Source organism: Plectropomus leopardus, chromosome 19 (genome assembly GCF_026936395.1).
Source record: "Plectropomus leopardus strain MGB_pleo_1.0 chromosome 19, ASM2693639v1, whole genome shotgun sequence".
NCBI lineage: Eukaryota > Metazoa > Chordata > Actinopteri > Perciformes > Serranidae > Plectropomus > Plectropomus leopardus.
This window is the reverse complement of record NC_142194.1, coordinates 16,726,908-16,750,070: the sequence shown is the minus strand read 5'-3', so window position 1 is coordinate 16,750,070 and position 23,163 is coordinate 16,726,908. Positions and strand designations below refer to the sequence as shown.

General features: G+C 39.5%; 3 protein-coding genes across 4 annotated transcripts; 2 read left to right on the top strand and 1 right to left on the bottom strand.

Annotated features, from left to right (window-relative positions):
* Positions 1-255: 255 nt before the first annotated feature.
* Positions 256-6,759, top strand: LOC121958388 (serine protease 33). The gene is made up of 6 exons (XM_042507281.2): positions 256-611; positions 800-912; positions 1,083-1,162; positions 3,297-3,568; positions 5,067-5,227; positions 6,208-6,759. The coding sequence occupies exons 1-6, from the start codon at positions 566-568 to the stop codon at positions 6,460-6,462; spliced, it is 927 nt and encodes a 308-aa protein (XP_042363215.1). The 5' UTR covers positions 256-565; the 3' UTR covers positions 6,463-6,759.
* A 247-nt stretch (positions 6,760-7,006) lies between these two features.
* mapk7 (mitogen-activated protein kinase 7) lies at positions 7,007-17,630 on the bottom strand. Of its 2 annotated transcripts, none has more exons than XM_042507279.2 (7): positions 17,499-17,630; positions 15,159-15,439; positions 14,845-15,010; positions 12,383-13,935; positions 10,216-11,327; positions 9,567-9,697; positions 7,007-7,344 (listed from the first exon to the last, which is right to left on the bottom strand). In XM_042507279.2, the coding sequence occupies exons 2-7, from the start codon at positions 15,433-15,435 to the stop codon at positions 7,197-7,199; spliced, it is 3,387 nt and encodes a 1,128-aa protein (XP_042363213.2). In that variant the 5' UTR covers positions 15,436-15,439; positions 17,499-17,630; the 3' UTR covers positions 7,007-7,196. The 2 variants fall into 2 exon arrangements, with proteins under 2 accessions (XP_042363213.2, XP_042363214.2); XM_042507280.2 differs by lacking the exon at positions 17,499-17,630 and adding an exon at positions 17,354-17,491.
* Positions 17,631-19,312: 1,682 nt separating this feature from the next.
* On the top strand, positions 19,313-21,215 carry vkorc1 (vitamin K epoxide reductase complex, subunit 1). Its single transcript, XM_042507283.2, has 3 exons — positions 19,313-19,614; positions 20,445-20,554; positions 20,752-21,215. The coding sequence occupies exons 1-3, from the start codon at positions 19,445-19,447 to the stop codon at positions 20,961-20,963; spliced, it is 492 nt and encodes a 163-aa protein (XP_042363217.1). The 5' UTR covers positions 19,313-19,444; the 3' UTR covers positions 20,964-21,215.
* The last annotated feature ends 1,948 nt before the right edge of the window (positions 21,216-23,163 follow it).

The window sequence follows — 23,163 nt, the reverse complement described above, 5'->3', positions numbered from 1 at the left end:
ACACATGTGCTAACTGCATGTTATCACTTACCAATATCTGAAATTGAGGCCTACACAAGAATTGTAGGCTATATTTTCTCGTAAGAAAAGGTGAAAAGAATCATTGTATTCAGAAAAACAAACGGAAAATACAGTTGACCCGTGACCAAATCAGGAGGAGAATCTGATTTGTCCGCGGGTACATTCCTTTAATATAATTGGCCCAGGTGGATCGGGAGGGCGGGATAAGAGTTTTGATTGGCTGAGGTTGGGGGCACAGGTATCCATTTGTTTGTGGTCGAGGCGTTTACCTGGAATGCACTCAAAACCTTATTCAGCGAGCTTGGATCCGTTACAGGAGTTTGTCGACAGTAAAACGTGCGGAGACAGGATTTTAACAAAGGAGATGTAAATTTCCTTTTACCTTTAGCTCGAGTTTCACTCTCAACAGAAGAAGAACAGTTGTGAAAGTGGATAAAACCAATTTGGGATTAAAAAAAAAAGATTTTTCGTGACTTCAGAAACTGGTTGTTGGCTCTGTTCTTGCAGTTGCTGTTACATCATTTGTAGCGCGAAACCTCTTAAAATGTCGCCGACTTTACTTTTTTGTGCAGTTTTTTGTTGCGTAACAGGTGAGTGTGAACCGTCATACCCCCGCTGAAACCCCCTACCTGCTCTCGCCATGTCTGTTGTTCTTTGTCCACCTGTAAAACACAACCTACTGAGCCAGCCACTAAATGTTTGTGTCCTCAAGTAAAAGAAACCACCTGCATCGTTGAGAGTAAAAAAAAAATGAAATATATTTTGTGTTTACATGCAGGTGTTTTAGTTTCTTACGCCCAAGAATGTGGCCGACCGACGGTGGTGGAGAACAGGATAGTGGGGGGGGTGGACGCCATAGACGGGGCTTGGCCGTGGCAGGTGGATATTCAGGTAGGTCCCTCTGAAACACCTTAAGTCATATTATCGTCTTCAGTTTTGCCAGTGGGTAGTTATATGTGTGGTTTACGCTGGGTCTTGTTTATCTAACTGACCTGCTGAAAGAGGGATTTGCCTTTGATGCTGAGGTGACTCACTCTTTTTCTCCCCCCTTTGGCCTCCAGACAGTCACTGCTGGTCATATCTGTGGAGGCTCCATCATCTCAGAGTCCTGGGTCCTCTCAGCCGCTCATTGTTTCCCCAAGTAAGAAAAGTCTCCTTACACAATGCAGAGGCTCTCAGCTTTGTTTGCATGCTGGCATTTTGTTGGAATTCTTAGCAATGGCACCTACAGTATTGTTAAAGCCCTTTGGGATTTTCTTTTTTTATATTATTATTTTTATTTTATCTATTTGTTTTTGCAGATTCTTGGTCATCATCACTCATCGATTTGTAGTTTTACATATATATTGCATACATTTCTGATATGTTATTATTTTTATTATTGTTGTTGCATTGATTTGAAATGTTTCTTTCATAAAGATTGCAGATGCACTAAGGGTATTTTCAGTCTTTTGCTTTAGTATATTAGTAAACATAGAACTTTTTTTTACAACAGATTTGCACTTAAAAGTTTAAAAAAAAAAAAAAAGATTAACAGCCACAAAATTATAAGTCCAGTCTGGGGACGCACAATAATATCAGCATGTCGTTTGTTATTGGCAGATATTGATTATAACATACACTAACATACAGCCAACATGTGGATTTCTCCAGATATCACAAACCAATATTTTTTTTTTATTTTGGCAAAGTGAACATTTACAAAACTTCAACCCTACAAGTTAAAGTGTTTTTCTTATTTTGTACAATGACAAAGTATTACATACACCAAAAAGCTTTGTATTTCATGCCTCCATCTGTTGGTGGGCCATCACGATGGAGATGACCATCAAGTCTCCACTACATAATGGTCAATAAAATGAAGTGGTTTAAAAAGTGGATATATCTATTGATTAGCAAAAAGAGCTGTTATATATCAGCATGTCGCATATCAGCAAAAAATCTATGGATCCCTAGTCTAGTCTGTATACTTTATTTTTTATTTTTTGCAGATTATCAGTCATTCATTTGATTCATTAAGTTTTATGTGGTGGCTGTCTAAGGCAGTAGTTCAACCTTTTTTGTGTCGAGGACCCTTATATTGACACACTAGGTCACTGACGCCCATTTAATAAATTTCTCTTCCGGGACCTCTATCTGAAAAGATAAGGGATGCACGATAATACTGGCACGTAATCGCTATCGGCAGATATCTGCTTTAAAATCAAATGTTGAAATTGTCTGACATGCTGATTTCTGCCGATATCACAAACCTCTTTTTTAAACGTATTTTTTTTTAATGTTATTGACAAAGGGAACATGTGCAAAACATCAACACTAAGTCAAAGTATTTTTCTTGTATTGCACAATGAATGAATATAACATACATTAAAAGGTGTTGTATTTCATGTCTCCATCTGCTGGTGGGCCATCATGACAAGAGTATGCATGATGTTTATTCCACTACAGAAGAGACTTGATCACTACGATAAAATCTGGCCATTTAACTGAGATTTTGCAGCATGGCTGAAACCATTGCAAGCCAGTGCCTATAAGACTATGGGTAGTTTTTCAAACTCAGAGTGTAAAGTGAGAAATACAAAATCAGCAAAAAACTCACCAATAAATGCCTGTCATTCCTCTGTTCTACCCTCATCTCTGCCATGAGACAAAAAAGTGAGGTTTTAGCTTACAATAAACATTGCTATTGTTTCTTAAGTTGTGTGTATTGTAATTTTTTAAAAATATAATTCTAAGCAGTCCTCAGAAAGCCCCCAGTCCTTCAGACTTTTGCTCATTTATTCGATTCATTAAAGGTATATTACTCAAAATTATGGGTTGCGCTGTGTCTCTTGGATGCCCGCTTCTTATAGTCTGGCACCTGGTTGCTACCTTCTATAAATCCCCAAATTCACCTGGACACTGCTGAGTTACACACCTATAAATGTCCCAAACACAGTAAAATAAGAAAGTAAGGAATACAGGTGGAGGGCAGAGTATTTAGAGACAAATGGACTATCATATGCTTCTAGTGGTTCATAGGTGATGATTGAGAGGGACTGAGTTGTTTTTGTTGCAAAAATTTTACTAGATGGCTGTTACTGGATCAAAATGTTGTAATGTGGGTGCAAGAGTGCAGGACCTCTATTTTTTTATACATTATGGTAAACATCAAACCTTTTTCAAGGAGCTTCTTCCTGGCATAACTTGCCATTCAATATCATTTGTGTCATATTTGAAATCACCCTTGATTTCCAGTCTAGCAGGAGTCATCCGTGTCCCTCTGTCTCTTTCAGTCCATCTGATGTGAGCTCCTACATCATCTACGCTGGCCGGTACCAGCTGAATGGCTTCAACCCGCACCAGTCAACGCATCGTGTGAGCCGGGTGGTAATCCCGTCCGGTTACAGTGAGCCTCACAACGGGAAGGATTTGGCGCTGGTGCAGCTGTCCACCCCAGTAACCTGGTCAGATTATATCCGTCCCGTCTGCTTGCCCGCCTCTGGCACCCTGTTTCCAAGTGGCACGCAGTGCTACGTCACCGGCTGGGGGAACATCCGGGATGATGGTAAGGCTCGCTAAATTCTTCACACCAGCTTTATCATTTGTGCAGATAACTTTGATTTGGCAGTAAAATGTTCTCCCTCTGGCATGCAAATACATGCTAATGAATGATCCTCTTCAAGTATGCAAAAGATAAGAACATGAAGGATTTAAAGAAAGAGGACAAAGTGTAGGTCCAGGTATCAGGAGGTACATGGTAGGCAGAAATAAATTTTGAATGAGTTACGCTTGTTTTCCTATAGGTATCATTTACAGTTTTTCTTTAGCATGGAACAGATGGGTTACGTAAGCCAGTCCTCTACAAGCTAAGCCAAGTCATAATTGAATTCATTTATTGACTGTCAGTGCAATCACGACATGATGAGACTGTGTAAGTAAATGTTGTATAATTGAGGGCCATTTGCTGGTGGAGAGGGTGTGTAATATCCATGTTTTCATTAGTATATAATTGCCTGAAACAAAGAATTGCTGTGTTTTCATTACCTTCAAATGAGCCATTTGTATCTACAAATGGAGCGAGTCCTCTTCTGCAGAGTCCACCATGTCGTTGTACAGTATCCCAAAATGAACTATTTTAAAAAACAGCTCTTAGCTCATAGGACCATTTTTGTATACACATTTCACGTCAGCCACCATCTCCTACTTTAAATGCTGAAATGCTCCTGATGTGTATGATGCCATGCAGTGGTCAGAGGAAAACCCGGATCGCAGTCAGACCACAGAAAGATGCACCTGGTTGAACTGTCCATCCTGGCTCCCGTACGGTTTAGATGACAAAAATGCAAATGTATTGATCTTGTATCGTGCCCAACTTTAAAGGATCATAACATACCAGGTGTGGAATTAAAATGCAAATGCTCTGGTTCAAAATGAGACCAAACTTTTCCGTGGATGTCAATTTTTGAGCCACAACAAATATGCCAATATGCGTACGTACAGCCTCTACCAGTCAGTTTAGAGGCGTGAGCAACCAATGACAGTCAACAAAACAGGTTTTTCAACAATTGTGAATCACTGCAAAAAAGAGAAGTCCTTGAGCATACAGTCATAAATTTGCACACTGAATTGCTCCAGTAGTATGCTAAAGTAGCTGTGGACAGAGTGACACACACACACACACACACACACACACACACACACACACACACACACACACACACACACACACACACACACACGCATGATCCCCTCTGGGCTTAAGCCTGATGGAGAGAACAACGTTTACATATTTGCAAACTTACACAAAGAATACACAGTAAACATTTACACAAAGGCAAAATACACAAAGCAATAAACATTGGAAAGAGACAATAATTAGCATAAAACACAGACAATATGTCTGTTTCAATGCTTAACTGGACAAAACTTTCAAAAATGAGCACATCTTTTGAACATAACCACTGTAGATATTGGGGGAAAAAAACTCACTGTCCACCTGTTCAGTTACAGCAAGTCTCACACTCCTTTTGTTCTTCATCCTCCATCTGTCGTATTTCCCTCAGTCCCTCTGCAAGGGGTCGGGACTCTGCAGGAAGTGCAGGTGCCAATCATCTCCCAGAGTTCATGTCAGGAGATGTACCAGACGAACCCGACGGAGCAGGTGGACATCCTGTATGACATGATCTGTGCTGGATTCCAGAAGGGCGGCAAGGACTCCTGCCAGGTACTGTTGGATCAGCTGTTTGTGCTGCTGTGTTTACATTCACAACGCGGCTGCACACCGCGAGGGAAATATGTGATAACTTTGTTGAATAACACAATAAAGATATTGACCACAGAGTTTAAAGCACGGCAAGCATCAGACAAAATTGCATCCACAGACAGACTGCAATTTAATAAAGGGTTTCCAAAGCTGCGTGAAGTCCTTTAAGGCACTTAATTCATTAATATAAAAATGAGTTTAATTGGTATTAAAATGTCTTCAGTCAATTTGTCAAAGTCTTAAAGACTTAGTCTTAAAGTGTGTGTGTGTATATATGTGTGTGTGTGTGTATATATATACTGATGTTGCATTGTAAAATCTCAAAATAATCAGTGACTTTTAATTAATAGAAAACCAACAACACCAACTTTTTCATCAAGGCAAACTAAAGGCATACTTTTATGATAATATGTTTTCCAGTAGATTATCCAACTTTTTAACTTGACCATAGACGTTGCGTTCATTTTACCATAAACATTTGGACAAAATTGTTCCTGGCCCTAGGTAATTGATTTGGGTTCAAATTCAAGTTCCTTCTTGAATTTTTGTTTTTGTAAAATTGGTCTTAAATTTAATTCTGAGTGGCATTAAAAACTCTTAAATATAACGTGGCTTAAGCTGTAGGGACCCTGTAATATGGTGTTACCATATCCAAGGTGCAATATTGCAGTCTTTTGTTATGTGTTTATTATGGAAGTTGGGACATCAAGATGAAGATTAATATGTATATATATATATATGTATGTATGTGTGTGTGTGTGTGTGTGTGTGTGTGTGTGTAAATTGTGCTGTAATTCACTATTAAGTTCATATAAACCTGCATTGAAAATACTTTATTGCTGCTGTTTTAGGTCTAGTTTTGAAGACCTTCCTTGCGAGCACTTTGATACCTCCCAGTGGTAAAAGCTACAAGTCTGTGTGTGTTTGTGTCGTCTTTTCAGGGTGACTCAGGAGGGCCTCTTGTCTGCCCGATGATAAATGGGAGCTGGGTGCAGGCTGGGGTGGTGAGTTTTGGACTGGGCTGCGCTCACACAAACCGGCCCGGTGTGTATGCCAGAGTGACGAGCTTCTCGAGCTTCATCAGCAACACGGTGCCAGGGATCCGGCTGTACGGTCGAGCTAACCAGAACTGGTGTGGGAGTGCCGCCATGTTGATCAGCTGTCTGTCCTCTCTGCTGATCCTGCTTCAGAGGTAGAACACTTTGAGAAGCTGAACACAAACCAGGCCAAATGAAGGAGACTAAATATATGTCTGATAAATATATATAAGTTATCCTGCATAGTAAAACTACACGACCGTACCTAACATGCACATGAAGCCGCATCAAACATGAAATGTAATATAATCAACCTTTTTTTTTTAGAACTATAACTCTGAATTATTATCTTTCAGTAAAAGCAGTTTTGATAGATTTGTTTTTTAAATCAGAATAATGAGCTAAATAAATTATGTGTTCTGTATTTGAAATAAATTGTTAATTTGATTCTTAAAATCAGGTCTCTTCAACTTCTCATAGCTGAGTTTGGAAATGTTTTACAAGTATATTTTTTATGGATCAAAGCTGTACTGTAAAACTGTTAATTTTAGAGCCTTTAGACAAGTAACATCCATTTTTATGGAACGCATATTACCCCATTCTCAGTACATATTTCTGAAATGCAAATTATTTTTGTTTAAAATGTCTTTTAAATCTGTTAAGGTAATTGTATAGTGACAACCAGCTTAATCACAGAAACAGGTGATGACACAGATTTCTTTATTGTAAAGAAAGCGCAGCATGTCATTATGGTAAAAAAGACTGCTTGATAGTGCCCATTAAAAAAAAAAGCTAGCTTTTAAATTAATTTGGTAAGTCTTCACTCAAGGTTTTCATGCTAAAAAAATCTACCATTTACACAAATCCTACTGTTGAATTCCAGGAAGGGAAAGTCAGGCATCAGGGGGAATGGTATCAGAGAGGATCATGGGAGAGCCGAGTTGCAACTCCTGCTGCAGCGATTCAAGATCAGCTGGAGTCATGCGGTGAACCTCGCTCCAATCAGATAACAGGGAGGCCGAGAGGGGGGCCGAGTCGTAGCTGACGGAGGAGAGAGACAATATCAAAAGCATTAAGGGGGCTCTCTGTTGATCATACGAAACTGAGAGTGCCAACACTCGCTGCGATTACATATCGGAAAATGCTCCAATTCCAACTGAACTGTTTACATGGAAGCTAATTAAAGTCATCAGATAGGATGTGCATTTACATTCCCCAAAGCAGTCAATTAGAATATACAGTTTTTGACTTGCACAGTGGTTCTGCTAGCTGTGATGCATTTCATCTGCTGGAAATCTAAGCAAATTAGGTTTTTTTCCATATTTACTAAAAAATTAAATTTATTCAAAACATAAAGTATAGAGGGAGAAAAAGTGATTCCACCTGATAATACAATTTAGTAAAAGTAATTTAAATGTATTACACTTGGATTGGATTAAACCCAGGTTATTTTCAGTTGCTACAAACTAGAGATGTCTACTTAACACCTCACATTAAATTTTACTGACGTTCCCTAATCATTTCATATGCGGGCTACTGTTATTAGTAGTGATAGCTGATTGTTACTTCCAGTGACTCGATAATTCAGCCTGTAGCAACAATGTTAAATAAATTCAAAATCAAAGATATGTAAATTAATCAGAGCACTCACATTAGAATGTAGCGCTAACAGAGCACTAAATTTTTTTTTTAATTTATGAATGATGCTCATTCATAATGAGCAGACAGATTCGTAAAGACAGCTGTTGCCACATATCAACACATACACCCTCTACGTCACCTAATGTTACCCCCACATGGGGCACACATGCAGAAAGAATATATTTATTCCAGCCAGAGAGAAACAATTAAATGTAACGTTTACATGGTTATTAGGCACTTATATTTTCCTATTATTATTTACACCAGCCCTCTGGATTGAATATTCCTTCACTTTAGGCCAGTCTGATTGGGCTTTTATTCTGTGATTATTTTCAATGGAACATTAGGTTCCATGTAAATGCACCTACTGACAGTCATCTCTTAAATTTGAGCTCATCTTGAATCTGAGTTTAAAACATGTACATGAAAGAGAATTTTCACGACTAGATTTTAAGCCAATCATGGTCCAGAATGTAACTCACAAATGAGTGAACTTGAAATCTCTTGTGCAAATACACAGAAAGGTCTTTTCAAGGAAGTAGGAGACACAAGTAATCATATCAAGCCTTATCTATATCGAATGCATTTTCAGATCTTGTAACATGTCTGGCAGGGGATTTTATGAGAAGGCCGCTCAAATTAGGACAGGGCAACGAATCAATATTATATTGATTATTGTGATATGAGACTAGATATTTTCTTAGATTTTGGACATCATGATACTGTAAGTGTTGTCTTTTCCTGATTTTAAAGACTGCATTATAGTGATGTGATGTCAATTTCTGAACTTACCAAACTGTTCTAGCTGTTCTACACTTAATCTCATTGTGGGAATATTAAGTGAGAGCTTCAATACAGTATCGCTGCACTATTGATATTGAGGTAATAGGACAATAACATGATATTTGATTGTCTAGTTTAAATTTTAACCAGCTATTGTGCAGTGCTTGGTCACAGCCAATAAAGTACACTTTACACTTTGCTCCCAGAAGTAATTTAAAGTGTAACTTATAATAAGGAAGAAATTGATGAATACATTTTTACTACAACATCAAATGGCAAACATGAAGCAGATTGGACTTAACTCGAATTGTACTGTACTGTAGGATTACTGTCAAATCTTCTATTTGCACTTGTGGGTGGGTCAGCATGCGTCATCCAACTCAAGAAACAATTACAAAAACAAACTGTTCTCTGAATATAGATATGGGCACAGTGCTTGAGCACTTGGAGGAAAATCGAACCTACTATTTGAGTTAACTCCTTTTGTTGCAGAATTATAGAATTATAAGGTTCTAGCTGACATTTTCGTCAAAGTCGAGAAATTCATATAATCTTATTCTGTGAAAACATTATGCAGGTTTGTTTTTTTTTAAGTTTTATGCATTTTGGGTCTTTTTATGTGGAAAACAAAAAGGTGTATATTATTTATAAATTTTTCGAATGCAAAACTCTAAGGTGGTTATTTATCACAGAAAATCTGGTGTGAAAACATCACAAATTTACCTGATTTAACCACAGCTAAATTCTGGCAAAATGCATGTACTGGTCCAGTATTATTACACTGGGTTTATTCATGGAAGCAGAATTAAGAACAAAGCTCGCTCTGTGTTAGACCTTACCTGTCCCGGTCACAGTGTTGCAGGTCTGTGAGAGACTGGTTGAGAAGGTCATCCAGGTCAAAGCCCACGCCGTACCCAGCCCCGCTGCCTTTAGGGGTGACCGAGAACACTGGAGGTAGAACGTCCTCTACCTGACAGGAGAAACGGTGAAACATTGGGTCAAGTGAACTTTATATCCTTAATATCAGTCCAAGGCAAGCACGAGATTGTGACATTTAAGCCTTGTATGTATGCATAGGACGTTTTTTGTAGAAAGACAAGTGCTTGGTCAAATAGCTTCTTGTGATATACTGTTTTCAAGGTAAACCTGGATATGAAAGTGACAATTATCATACCCTGTACATTTACTCATCTATTTATTTAAAAAAGGGAGACTTTTTAACACATACTTATATTTAAAAAAATGTTTCAAGTCTTATTGTGGTAAAACATTGTTCAATCAAAAATAACCCCTCTGTTTTCATCCCTTAATGGGTCATTTTGACTGATAAAAATAACAATTCTGTAAAACTGTGATACCATAAAACCGCAACATTTTCTGAGATGGTTATCGTATTCTGAAAATCTCATACCATTGCAACCCTAATAGGTAAAATGCCACCTGCAAAAAGACTATTTCACAAGGAGGAGAAATAAACCTGAGACACACCTGGGACTTTGACAGCTGCAGTGTTACTGTATGGATATCAGGGGCGACGGAGGGCCCTTGCTGTCCAGTATCTGTGAATCCCAAACTGGGATGAGGCTGTGAGGGGACCCCTAGAGCCCCACAGAGCGGGTTTGTGGTCTGTGGCCCAGATTTCTCCCCCACAGAGGGACACAGCTTCTCCATCGGCCCGGCACTTGCAGTCGAGGCATTGGGGTGGGAGTTGAGGTTATTTTGGCGTCCGATATCCCCGTTTGTCTCTCTGGTGGTTAGTGTTGGAGCTTTAGTCAAAAAAGTCTCCAGTGGCAGCAGTTGTGACCGGGGCGGAGGGTCAGGCTGGGTTTGACTCTGAGGTTGGAGCTGGGGCTGAAGAAAGGCCGACGGTGGAGGCTGTGGCTTCCTGTTTGATTGTGGTTGTGGTAGCCTCGTCTCTAATTGCGGCCCGTTCCAATTCCCCAAACAGTTAAAACCACTTTGTCCATTGGTCTCACTGTGAGGTTTGAGAGTTGTGTTCTTAACAAAGCCACTAGTGACAGTCATTACATCCATCCCTCCGCTTACAGCAACAACTATATCCGCTGCAGGTTTTCTCTGGCTCATGGAGAAAAGTACTGACGGTTGCTGGGTGCTTGGAGGCTGAAACAAGCCCGGCTGGTTTGGTTTAACTTGAGAAATTAACTGGTCATGTGACTGAATCTTTCTTGCCTCTTTGCCCGGTTTACTGTTCGGTGCTCCTTGAGTGTTGTCGCTGATGGCTACACCTCGGTGCGAGTTCACATTACAGTCCTTATTCTTTGCAGCGTCGTTATTAGGAGTCTGAGATTTCTCATTGCGGCTGACCATCATCTGTGTCCAACGCTGCAAAAGGCTTTTGTCGTCGTCGCTCAGCAGAACCCCACCCAGCGAGTCCCCCTGCTTCCCCTCTCTTCTCTCCTTTTCCTTTATTTTCCTCTCCCTCTCTCTGGCTCGCTCCTGCCTCTTCCTTCTTTTCTCCTCTCTTTCTCGCTGACGCTCCTGAGCAGTGACAGGCCGACGGGACTCGGGAACAGAAGACAGGAAGGACGATACACCTACTCCTGCAGCAGCCTCAACGCCCAGCGCAGAGTTGACTCCATCTGCAGTGAAGATATAAAATTCTGATTAAAGTCGTCTTCAGAATGACATACCCGTAAAATACACCCATCCCCCACAACCTTAAAACCCACAGACAGATGAAGTGAAAAACAGATCATCTCTTTATGTTGTGATGTCCTGCTGGAAAACGTTTGTTCTTGGCATTCATGTGGATGCCACTTGACACTCCGGACCCACCTTAACACACCGCAGACCCAGCACACCTACTCATGGCAACGGCATTCCTCTGTAGCAGTGCCATAGATGTTTGATCAGATTATAATCTTTAGAATTTGGAGGCCAAATTGCCACCATTAACTCTTTGCTATGTTCTTGGGGCCATTCCTGAGCAGGTTTTGAGATGTGGCATGGAATATTATCCTCCTAGGAGGGACACTGCTCTTGGAGAGTGCTGTTGCCATGAGATGCAGGGTTCCCACGTTCATGCAAAACAAAAAGTCATGTGATTTCAAAATAACGTTCTCCAGGTCTGAAAAAGTTGAGGAATAAGTCAAATTCACTGAAAGTTTTGGAAAAGCCATGGAATTTTGTTGGGAGTAATGAAATTGTCAGTAAGTAATCTTTTGTGGATAACCTTCCACGTAAGGCAATGAAGTGGCAAATTTACATTCTGTAGCTGTTAATGTAATAAAGCTTTAATCTGTTTGCCGCCACGTACGTTTCCTTATTTCGTCTTTGCATTTTGCCTCTCCCTCTATGTATGCAGGCTACCTAAACTAATGTTTAAATTGATTGAATCTGATGTTTTAAAAACTGCAGGGCAAGGAACAAAATTATTACGGGCCCTTGAAAAGTCATGATAAGTTTTGAAATTTCATCTTTGAAAATGTATAGGAACCCTGGAGGTGGTGTTGTTTGTCTGCAACGGTGTTGGAGTGGGTGGTGTTTGTCACGTGGCATCCACATGAATGCCAAGACCAAAGGGTTTCCCAGCAGAATGTAGCACTGTAATGATGTGATCAGTGTTATTCACTTGTCTGTGCTTCTAATTTTGTGGCTGATTGGCGCAATTGGATGTGGAAAAAGATGCACTTACCACCCCTGGCTTTATTTCTGAGAGCTGATTTCAATAAAGCCGCTTTCAGTGCGGCTTTAGTATCCTCTGAAATGGCTCCCTCTTTTCTGGTTCCCTCCCCCGGACCTGGAGGAGGCCTGGCACCCTTGGACAGTGACTGTGAAAGGGACTGAGACAGTGACTGGGCCTGTGCCACAGAGAGACAAAGGGAAGGCACAGCGGTGGGTAGCGGTGTCATGGTCTGTGCTGGCGTTGCAGGAATAGAGGTAGGAGCCGGGGTCATGGACTGGCTCTGGGTGGGCTGAGTCAGAGAAGCCTGACTTCCGCTTAGCTGCTCCTGCACCTCACTGTCTCTCATTGTTTCGGACAAAGCGTCCTGACTCGACACCGGTGTTGTTAAATCTATAGTCTCTGGCTGACCACTGTCTGAGTTGGCACTGGGCATGTCTACATCGACTGGGCCACTTTCGCTTTTCGAAAGTGGAGGCAAATTGTGGGTCACATGAGGCGGGGCGACTTCTAAAAGAGACGCTGGCTTATTAAAGGTTTGCATCTGATCTGTAAAGGCGTGGTTCCTTTCTGCTGGTGTGTGATCTTGTTGCTGTTGAGATTTCACTTCTCTCATTTGCTGTTGCTGTATTTGTGCTGCTTGTGGGTGTTGTGCCATTGGAACCAGTGTCGATTTGCTCAGGTTAACAGTCGAGGGCTGAGCATTACACTGGGTACTGCTTTGTGCTGCAGCTCTGCTGCTGGCCCTCACCAAGGGCCTGAACTGAAGCCTTTGACGACAGCCCTGCTTGTTTCGATGAAAGTCCTGGATCTCCATCAGAATCGCCTCTTTAATTTGTTCTTTGTTCATCGGCAGCTTGTCAAACTCAAAGTCAAAAGCTGGCACGCAAACTGGCTCATCATCTTGGTCGTGGTATTTGGAGAGGTAAGGATGCTCCAGCGCTTGTGTAACACTGATTCTTTCACGAGGGTCAAAGCGCAACATGGCGACCAGCAGGTCCAAAGCGTCCGGTTCAGCTTGTGGGTACAGTTTGGCCAAAGGCACAGCAGAACGTGATGGAAGACTCTGAACATAAGAACGCACTCTGTCAGCCCTAATAGCACTAATTAACCCCTCAGGAGGAGTGCCCAACACAGACAAAATGAGCTGGAGCTGGTGGACGTAGTGCTTCCCAGGAAAGAGCTGCTTACGCCCCAGCATTTCTGCAAAGATGCAGCCTACAGACCACAGGTCAATGGCCAAGCTGTAGTGATTCAGAGACAGTAGGAGTTCAGGAGCACGGTACCATCGAGTCGCCACATATTCAGTCATGAAGGAATGAGACTCCTCAGGGTGTGAACTTAGGCCCCTCGCCATACCAAAGTCACCAATTTTTAGCTCACAGTTCTCGTTCACCAACAGGTTGGAGGGTTTGAGGTCACGATGGATGACGTTGGCAGAATGCACATACTTAAGGCCACGGAGGAGCTGGTACAGAAAGTAGCGAGTGTGCTCTGAGGTAAGCGTCTGGGCAGAGTGTATAATCTGGTGCAAGTCGCTTTCCATGAGGTCGAGCACCACGTACCTGCAAACACAGGAAGGGAAAACATGAGATGTGAGAAGTGTGAGCCGTAAAGTATATCTTAATAAAAATAACAATCTACGACTGTGAGTATATGCAGGTAGAACAGTGATAGTAAGTTTTGGCATTAAAAAACTGGTTTTGAAAAAGGAAACACTGGCTGACAAAGATCCACTAAAAAGTATAATTCAGGCATTAATAATCTTATTTAGTAAGATTAATTAATTAATGTGTTTTTTAGTGACAATCTTCTATTTTTTTTCTTTGTCACTTTTTTCAGTGTCAGTTGAAATGGAAATGGAAATCACTCTGTCCTTGATCCTCCCCTTAAATTCCTTCCGCCAAAGACAATGACAGAAGGTTTAAAATGAAAACAAATACACCAAAAATTATCATTAAAAGTCATCGATAAATAAATAAATGACACTGGAAAAAGACTGTCATAAAGGAAAAAAAATGTAATGCTTGTTTTATTTTCCAATGGATTTTTTTCAGTGCCAGTGATTTTCGATGCCAAATTTTATTTTTTGATACCAAAACGTACTGTCACTGTTATAGTTTCATATAAACACAACTGCCTCTAATAAAATTATGTTAAGTATTAACTAAATTTTAGTGATTTTGTTTTACTTGCCCCTTGAAATGGCCAAAATTTCAATTTCCAAAATGCACAGGTTTTGTTTTTTCAGGTCAACATTTTTGTAATTATAAACGGGCATTTGTGTTGAACAGTAAGACAAAGGTGAAAACTGGCTGAGTTATATAACTTGATGGAGTGTATAGATGTGTATAAATGGGTTGATTTATTTCTGACACTCCAAAGTTTCCAGATGCTTGTTTTGTCAATACAGTCAGAGCTCTACAGATGTGTTGTCTGCTACCAAAGTTACCATGAAAGTAAAAAGTACATACACAGACTTGAAGGCAGAGTGAGGCAGGTTAGGCTGCAGGATGTCTTTGATGGCGATAATGTTGTCGTGTTTGAAGTGCTTGAGAATCTTGAGCTCTCGCAGAGTGCGTTTGGCATTTGTCACCACTTCAAAAGCATTGGAGATCTTCTTTATCGCCACCTGCTGGCCTGTAAATACACCCCATTTAAAAAACACATCAGGACAGGGTGCTCAACTGAGATGGAGAGACACTGATGCATTTCCACTTTTAACATTAAGCATTGTAGTACACACAGAATAAGTTATGCATTATTTCTTTATCAAAAAAAGCCCTACCATTGTCCCTTCTCCTGGCAGAAGAGACGACGCCATAAGCCCCTGTGCCGATGGTTTCTATGACATCATACTCCTCGCCGACGTCGAACTTCACATCCAGTGAGTGTGCTTTAAGCAAAGCCAGGTTTTTTGCTGTTGTGCTGGTGTCTGTGGTTCCTCCTGTTGCCTCGACTTCACGCTGGTTCTGGCTTTCTCTGCTTTTGTCGGTGGCCATTCTTTCAGGCGACATGGCCACAGGTTGACCATTTTTTCCTTCTTCTCCCTCCTTAGTTGACATTTTTCTATAAAGGATTGAAAACACCAAAGTGAGATTACTGTGAGTATCTGTGGTCTTACACGCTGTTAATTGTGTTAGAAACTGTATGCTTGCGCTTTATGCCTTCGCGAACCAGTAAAGTCACTTTTACATTTTACATCCATGTCTGTGAAAACACGGATGCTGTTTTTGTAAGACATTATGTCATGGTGAAGTTGATGTTTTAACTTGTGGACATCCTATTGGACATTTGTGTGGAATTTTGTCATAACTGGTGAATTAATAATTTTGTTATTGCCACGTGTTTTTTGAGATCACAGTGAAGTTGACTTTTGACCGCCAAATTCGAGTTCATTCTTGATTACAGGTGAGCGTTTCTGCCATATTTAAGTTAACTGTGTTGTTCACAAGACTAAGACTGATGAAAGGTCACAATGACCTTGACCTGTGACATGCCAACAACATAATGACCTTGAAAGAAGAGCTTAAACAGTTAGCCAATTAATTTTTTAGTTGATCAACAAATAAAATAATCTGCAACTATTTTGATAATTATGTAAGTTTTCGATAGGGCTGCAGCTAATGATTATTTTCATCACTGATTAATCTGATGATTATCTTCACTATTAACTGATTAATTGGTTAGTCTATAAAATGTCAGAGAAATTAAAAAAAAAAATGCTCATCACAATTACCCACATCCCAACACTGCCACTTTTTTCCAACCACCAATCCAAAGCCTTAAGCTTATTAATTTGGTATCCTAAATGACAAAAACCAGCAGCAAACTCTCACATTTAAAAAGGTGGAACCAGCAAATGTTTGACATTTTTGCTTGAAAAATGACTTAAACTATTAATCAGATTTTAAATTAGTTTTTGATTAACTCTTTTGATTAACTAATCAATTGATTGACTAATCATTTCAGCTTTATTGTTGTACACTTTTCAATCAAAAATACTAACAAAAAACAGTCTCTCAAATGTGCGCATTTGCTTTCTATGTTCTACATGACATTAAACTGAATAAATTCTGAATAGTCTTCAGGTTTTGACCTGTTGGTCCAACAAAAAGGCAATTTAAGTGTATTTATTTATACTAAACATTATTATTATTATTATTATTCTGCTTTGATATTTTCTGACTAATGACAAACAAATGATTATTTTTTATTTAAAAAATAGGCAGATTAATAATAATGAAAATAATTTTAGTTGCAGTATTAAATAAGTGCCATTGTTTTCCACAAAACATTAAATAACCGCTTCTATAACAAAAGTCTTGCAAAACTAGACATTAGTCTTATCTGTTAGGGTGGGGAAATGTGTAAAAAGCTTTAAAAAAAAAAAAAAAAAACATACTGGTCCATTGCTAACAGCTGGTCACTAAAATTTTAAAGTGTGTCCACGCAAAATGAATCATTGTTTGGACAGCTACAGTGAAACAATCAGGTAACATGAGGGAAAGTGATCATCTTAAACCTTAAAACCAGAGCTGAGAGCCTCTGATGTGAATCAAACAGGTAATATATCAATGTCTTTGAAAGTTAAACTCCGCAGGAAAACCTCCCCTCTCTGCCAGGGCCCCTAGGAGCCACTCTTTCTCAATAGGTCAGTTAGTGGTCATTTTGTTTAGATAAGCAGACACAATGTCGAGATTAAAATAATTATTTGCTGTTTCTATAGTCACAATATTAACTAAACAGAGGGATTGTATGCGATCAGACAGCACGCTGCCCAGCAACTTCTCATCCATGAGGCCCGTCTGTGTCAAGTGGCTAAAACCTGTAGCTCTCAGTCAAAAGACGACTTTCTAGATTACAGCTGGATTTTGTTTAGAAACAGATAGACAGAGAACAAATCTACTTGAGTGTTTTTCTACGGTTTGTTTCACAGCATGGTTAAAATGAGCTAATTACATGATAAAGACGTAGCCTTACCCACTTTTGACGCAGGGGCGTAGGCTAGTTACCTGAAGCTCAGGCTTTCTAGGAACTCACACCGTTATACCATGTCGTTATCGGTTTATACAACCAAACGGAGCGACACGGAGACGTTGTCCTAAGTGAGGGGACAGACTCTCACCTTGTGAGCTGCCCACAACATCCGTAATTGTGTTTTTTAATCCCGTAGTAGCACGGCTATCTCTTGTTTTTGTCTGCCGCTTCCTCGTATAGTTCCGTATTGGGTTTGAGTGCCATGTGGCGGGCAAATGAGGTGGGGCGACGTCCAACTGACCGTCCAATCAAAGCAGAGAACGGGATGGGAGGCGGGACCTTACAGTAGACAGTAGGGTCTCTGTTTTTGGGTGGTGGTGACGCCGTTTTCTAGAATTGGGTAATTTGAGAGGGGCCATATTAGGACAAATTTACCTGCACTTAAACCTCTTTGTATGTATGACAGACTTAACTCATAATGAGTAAAGTAATATAAAAGTTGTGTAGATGTAAACTAGTAGTACTACTTAAATGAATACTACTTAATCACAAGAATAGACTTCAATAGATTTCCAATTTCTATAACAACACTAAAGCGTATAGATAGATAGATAGATAGATAGATAGATAGATAGATAGATAGATAGATAGATAGATAGATTAAAAAAACTTTAAAATATAGAGAGTTATTGGAAGTATCCACATTTAGTCAAGCACATTTAGTACACTTATGAGATACTACACAAAATAGCTGCAAAAGGGGCAAGACAAACACAGAGAGACACAAAACAACTAAAAAAAGACATAAAATTATCTCAAAGCGACAAAAACAGCTACAAGGAGACACAACATTATCGGACACAATATTACCACTGAGACACAAAACCACAAAAGATGCATGGTGACTACAAAGACATGCAAAACAACCAAAAAGGGGACAAAACCCACCAAAAGTCTGTGTGTCTTGCTTCTTTGTACCAGAGATGGTGGGGACTTAAGTATATAATAATGTGCCCAGGGGCCCATTGTCCCATAATCCACTGTTATCTAGTGGTCCAGATAAGTAATACGTATTATGTAGTAAGAATTAGTTCTATCGACCAACTATATTAAAAAAACAGTCAAAAATAATCTGATAATATAATGTGTAAGGAGTATTTTTATTTTTGTTACTTTATGTACATTTTGTTTATAATACTTTTGATCTTTTACCTGACTAAAAATTGAATGCAAACCTGAGTATTAGTATTTCTTTCAGTTTACACTGACTCGCCAATAGTCATTTCATGTGATGTCCAGAGTCTGGTCCGGGGGCTAATTGTGGCCCTCAGATCAATTTTAAATGGCCTTCTGCTTGTCTTTCAAAATAGCTTACATGATTAAAGGGATAATTTGCCAATTTACAACCAGCTTTGTATCAAAATAATATAAGTAGTATGTGTAGACAAATTGTGGTAAACTTTCCTCCATCTAACCAGGGCTTCAAAATCCCTCTTACCTCCTCCTTGTCATTTGGAGGTGTTTCACTGGTTCTTGGGGCTGGTGCTCAAACTACAGGCTGAACCTCCGCATTTTTCATACTGCCTGCCAACCCTGCTGCCGCCACCAAGCAAACCAAGGTTTACCAGATATAGCCTGTATGGTAACAGTTTTGGCCACTTTGATGGGGAGGGCCGCGGCCTTCAGGAGAGTTGGAAAGTTTTTTTGTTAAAAGATGAAACATTTGCATTTATGTCATTTGTATGTGATTTTTATAACCTGTATGACGCAAGAAGCAGATGGTCCCCTGGTATTTTTACATTATGTAATCTGGCCCCCTCTCAAAAAAGTTTCTACACCCCTGCCTAGACTGAAGTCCACAGTAAACACGCAGTAAACACCCCTTAATCTGGTCCAACATCTGCGCCCGGCTGTCCAATGAACGGCAGTTTCAAAAATCACCAGAACCAATCAAACGCGAGTATTTGGTTTTCAACACGTCGCCTTGACTGAAGGTTGAAATAAGACTGGAGCGGAGTTTTCCTCATCTTTTCCTCATATTTTAGTCATTTCAATTGCACTTAGAGTGTCAGCAAAACGTGTCCAGAAACAAACATGACGTTGCCGAAGTGGGAGCGAAAAGTGCGCATACTTCTGTGCGTTTTCGGTTTGTTTTTGTCTGTTTATGCGCTTCACGTCGAGCTGTCCCGAGAGAGCGACCCAGATTACAGGGCGATGTGTGACCTGGGGGAGTCTGTGAGCTGCTCCAAAGTCTTCACCTCCAGGTATGTTTTAAATTCTTTGTGTGACTGTCTCAGCTCCCCCCTGCCTTGTTGTGCAGAAACATTAGACTTTTTCGACTTGTAGGCATTTTTTTAGTGACTACTGAGTCATTCGGGTTCTTGTATTTGCATGTAAAGTCTGAATATTTACTTGCAGGTCCATTCATTGCCACGTGTTAAAAGCCTCTGGAAGCAGAGGCGTACATTTCAGGGGGGCAAAGGGGGACACATTCCCCTCAATATTTAGCTAGAGCATGTGTGTTTGTCAAACCCAACAAAACCATAAAGTAGCTTTTGACTAAATTAAAGACATTAACGCCATAAACTGATGCAGAAAATGCACCCATTTGTGTTTAAAATGTCACCACAAAGCAGGTTATAAAGTGCTGGGTGCTAGAAATTTTCTGGCCGAGTTCCCCAAAAACCCCTCATTTTAAACAGTAAGCAAATTCTCACATTTGTGTTAAAACAAAATGAAATTAAACTGAATAGCAGGTCCGACCCCTTAATTGCAACATGAAACATGAAACATAGCAGATTGACAAAATTCATGACATTTAAACTGATGCACTGATGCATAAATGGACACATTAAATGTCACCAGAAATGAGGAGATTAAGTGTTTCACGCCTCCCCCCGATCTATGCCCTTGTATAAAAGTGCTTAAAATCCACTTCTGTTTTACATTTTGTGATTGTAAATATTTGTCTTTTGACATGTCCTGCTCTCATCAGAAAATCTGCAGACCCATTTTTACATGAATTATATACCATTATGTAGGTTTTCTTTTCAATAATGTGTTCTGACTGTGTTTCTTTTCCTTTTTTTGGCAGATGGGGACGTGGTTTTGGTTTGGTCCAGTTCTTTGTTGCCAAAGATAGCCCTCTGAACCAGCCCAACAGTGTGCTTGGCATCATATTTTACACTCTGCAGATGGGCCTTGGTCAGTCTGCCATTGTCTTCAGCAAATTATAGTGCAGTGCTGAGTGTTTTGAGGCAGAAGAGTTTGCATTCCAGCATGTTAGCGAACCATGGCAGCGTACATTTCAGCTAAATTCACTACTGCACAGTCAAATTAACTGAAGTGAAGATTTATTTATTTATTGTACGGGCTGATCTCTTTATTTGTCTTTATTGCAGGACTGTCGCTCTCCAAAAAAGCAGCCATGTTTTTGGTCTTCTCCTCCTGGGTGTCTGTGGCCGGCTCAATCTATCTTGCATGCATTCTGGCCTTTGTTCTGGGGGATTTCTGCATGGTCTGCGTGTCAACATACATCGTTAACTTTGCGTTGCTCTACACCAACCTAAAAAGAAGGAGAGCAATTGAAGGAATGAAGGAAAAGGCAAGATAGAAAGTTCCACATGCGAAATTCAACACCTTTTTTTGTGCTGAGCTGAAGCCACACTGGATCTGAAAAGCAAATTCTCTCCCACAGTTTTTTGGCGATGTTTAAGCCTGTTAAGACTTTTCAGAGAAACAGGACTGGAGATGCATCTCAGAGGATATATAAGATGATTTTTAGTACAGAAACCTCCTGAAGCAGCAGTCATATTTTGTATATCAATGTGTATTTGTGATACTGATTACACACTTTTGAATACTACCTCTTGTCTGGTGTGATTTAAGCCTGACTTGTGAATACAACAAAAGTCCCAAAAGTTGATTTGCATTAGTCCACTGTAAATTACTAGTCGGGAAAAGAAATGCATAGACCTGCAATTACTCAGTCTAACCAAAAGATGGAGCCACATGCAGGATTATCATGGCCAGTGTGGCTGCAAGTGAAGCTTTGTGTGATATTTCAAGAACACACAGAAACTACATTATTTGCCTTGCATGTGAGACTGAAAGTATCATGGGTAACACAAAAAGTCTTGTGAAATTCAAATTTATTGTCAAATCTTTAGACAATTGCACAACCTGTGCCACCCACCAACTGCCACAGGTGGGTAGACAAGTAGACCAAAGCCACACCTGCTCACTCCAGAAAACGTGTGGTTTTAGTGGTATTGAGAAATAAAGAAATTAATGTAATTCTGGATTAATACCTTTAACTAAAAACTACATTCATTAAAAAAAAATTAAAGACAATATTTAAAACCAATAATTCATTAATGCATGCGCTTATGATTCCTTGTCATTTTCATCAGTTATTGTCATAATTAAAATATATGACTTTGTAAAAACAGTATCCTAGTCCCAGTCTAATGAACAATTGCCTTGTGGGAAAATGGTTGGCAACAGAACAAAACAAAAAAGTAATAGATAGACTTTTTAAATTATATCGTTTATAATAATAATAATAGTTGAAAGAAATATTTCAGTGCTGGAAAGATGGTATTTTCATAACACTAGGTTATGTGCAGAAGAAGGACACAAATACTTTTGAAGCTGGTACTATATCACCAGAGAAAACAGAGAAAAGGGGCTGCAGCCTTTGATTAAGCTCAAGTAGTAGAAAACATTAAACAACCAGAATACACTGTGCCACACTAAAACAAGAAACAAAAATGAAGAAAAAAAGTTGAATAGAAAATCATTACAAAAATGCATTCACATACATAGACAGAGGGAAAAAATTGAATAAAATGAAAAGACAAAAACTGAGCAAACAGAAAAATAATTACATTAACATCTCATAATGCCAGGTTATATCATATTATAATCATACAATAAACCAAATGTATTCATAGCTTTTTTTGTTCTTAACTTTAGCTAACAAGGTGCTATACTGTTTTTTTCCGTCTCTGTTATTCAAAACAAAGGAAAAAGTCGACCTGTGGTGCAGGTTCTCAAACTCCTGTTACAGCCAAAGGTGCATTAAGATATGTAAATACAATACAGACAATACAGAAACAGAATCTTGGTTTATATTTGACCAGTGCTGCCTGGTTGTATCATGAGTAGGGAAATCTGGGCGCTGGTCAAATGAGGTTGAAGTTTACCACAGTTGAGTATGAGAGATCAAAATCCAACTCAAACACTGTGAATGTGGGGCCTGCCACTATGCAACAGTTACTGTATGTTTTAAAACTGTGTATTAACTGTAAAATAAGACAACTCAGAAAACTAAAGTAGTATGCAATTATTTGGCATAGTTTTCACATACTACTAAAACGGCATAATGGATGTCTGAAATTAGGAGGGGGGTGGGTGGGGCATGACTTTATATTATATTTATGTTATATTTTCCCTTGAGCCTCCCTGAGTGACTGGAGGAAAGTGCATGACACTCCTTGCACCATTTATAACCATATTTGTCAATAACCATATATGTCATGTATGCAGGAGCACATAATTTATTGTTTTTACATGACTGGTTTAGTGCAAATTGTTACATGTTACATTTCCTTACTGAGGTGTTTGCAGCACATGCTTTATTCGTGGAAAAATAATAATTTCTGTTATAACAGTTTTTGGCTATGATAAATGCTGATATTGTGACAATTTTCAGAAAAAACATGTCTTTAAAACCCACCACCTCTGAACCACAGGGTTTTGGAGTTCAGAGGGTACTTTAAAATAAAAATTAAAAAAAGCCTTTAAAATTG

Coding starts and splice junctions, on each gene's coding strand:
- vkorc1 (XM_042507283.2), top strand. CDS start 19,445: ATGACGTTGCCGAAGTGGGAGCGAAAAGTGCGCATACTTCTGTGCGTT. Junction 19,615..20,444: donor TCCAAAGTCTTCACCTCCAG/GTATGTTTTAAA, acceptor TTTTTTTGGCAG/ATGGGGACGTGGTTTTGGTT. Junction 20,555..20,751: donor CACTCTGCAGATGGGCCTTG/GTCAGTCTGCCA, acceptor TCTTTATTGCAG/GACTGTCGCTCTCCAAAAAA.
- mapk7 (XM_042507279.2), bottom strand. CDS start 15,435: ATGTCAACTAAGGAGGGAGAAGAAGGAAAAAATGGTCAACCTGTGGCC. Junction 13,936..14,844: donor CACTCTGCCTTCAAGTCTGT/GTATGTACTTTT, acceptor CTGTGTTTGCAG/GTACGTGGTGCTCGACCTCA. Junction 11,328..12,382: donor CAGAAATAAAGCCAGGGGTG/GTAAGTGCATCT, acceptor TCTTCACTGCAG/ATGGAGTCAACTCTGCGCTG.
- LOC121958388 (XM_042507281.2), top strand. CDS start 566: ATGTCGCCGACTTTACTTTTTTGTGCAGTTTTTTGTTGCGTAACAG. Junction 612..799: donor AGTTTTTTGTTGCGTAACAG/GTGAGTGTGAAC, acceptor GTTTACATGCAG/GTGTTTTAGTTTCTTACGCC. Junction 3,569..5,066: donor GGGGAACATCCGGGATGATG/GTAAGGCTCGCT, acceptor TATTTCCCTCAG/TCCCTCTGCAAGGGGTCGGG.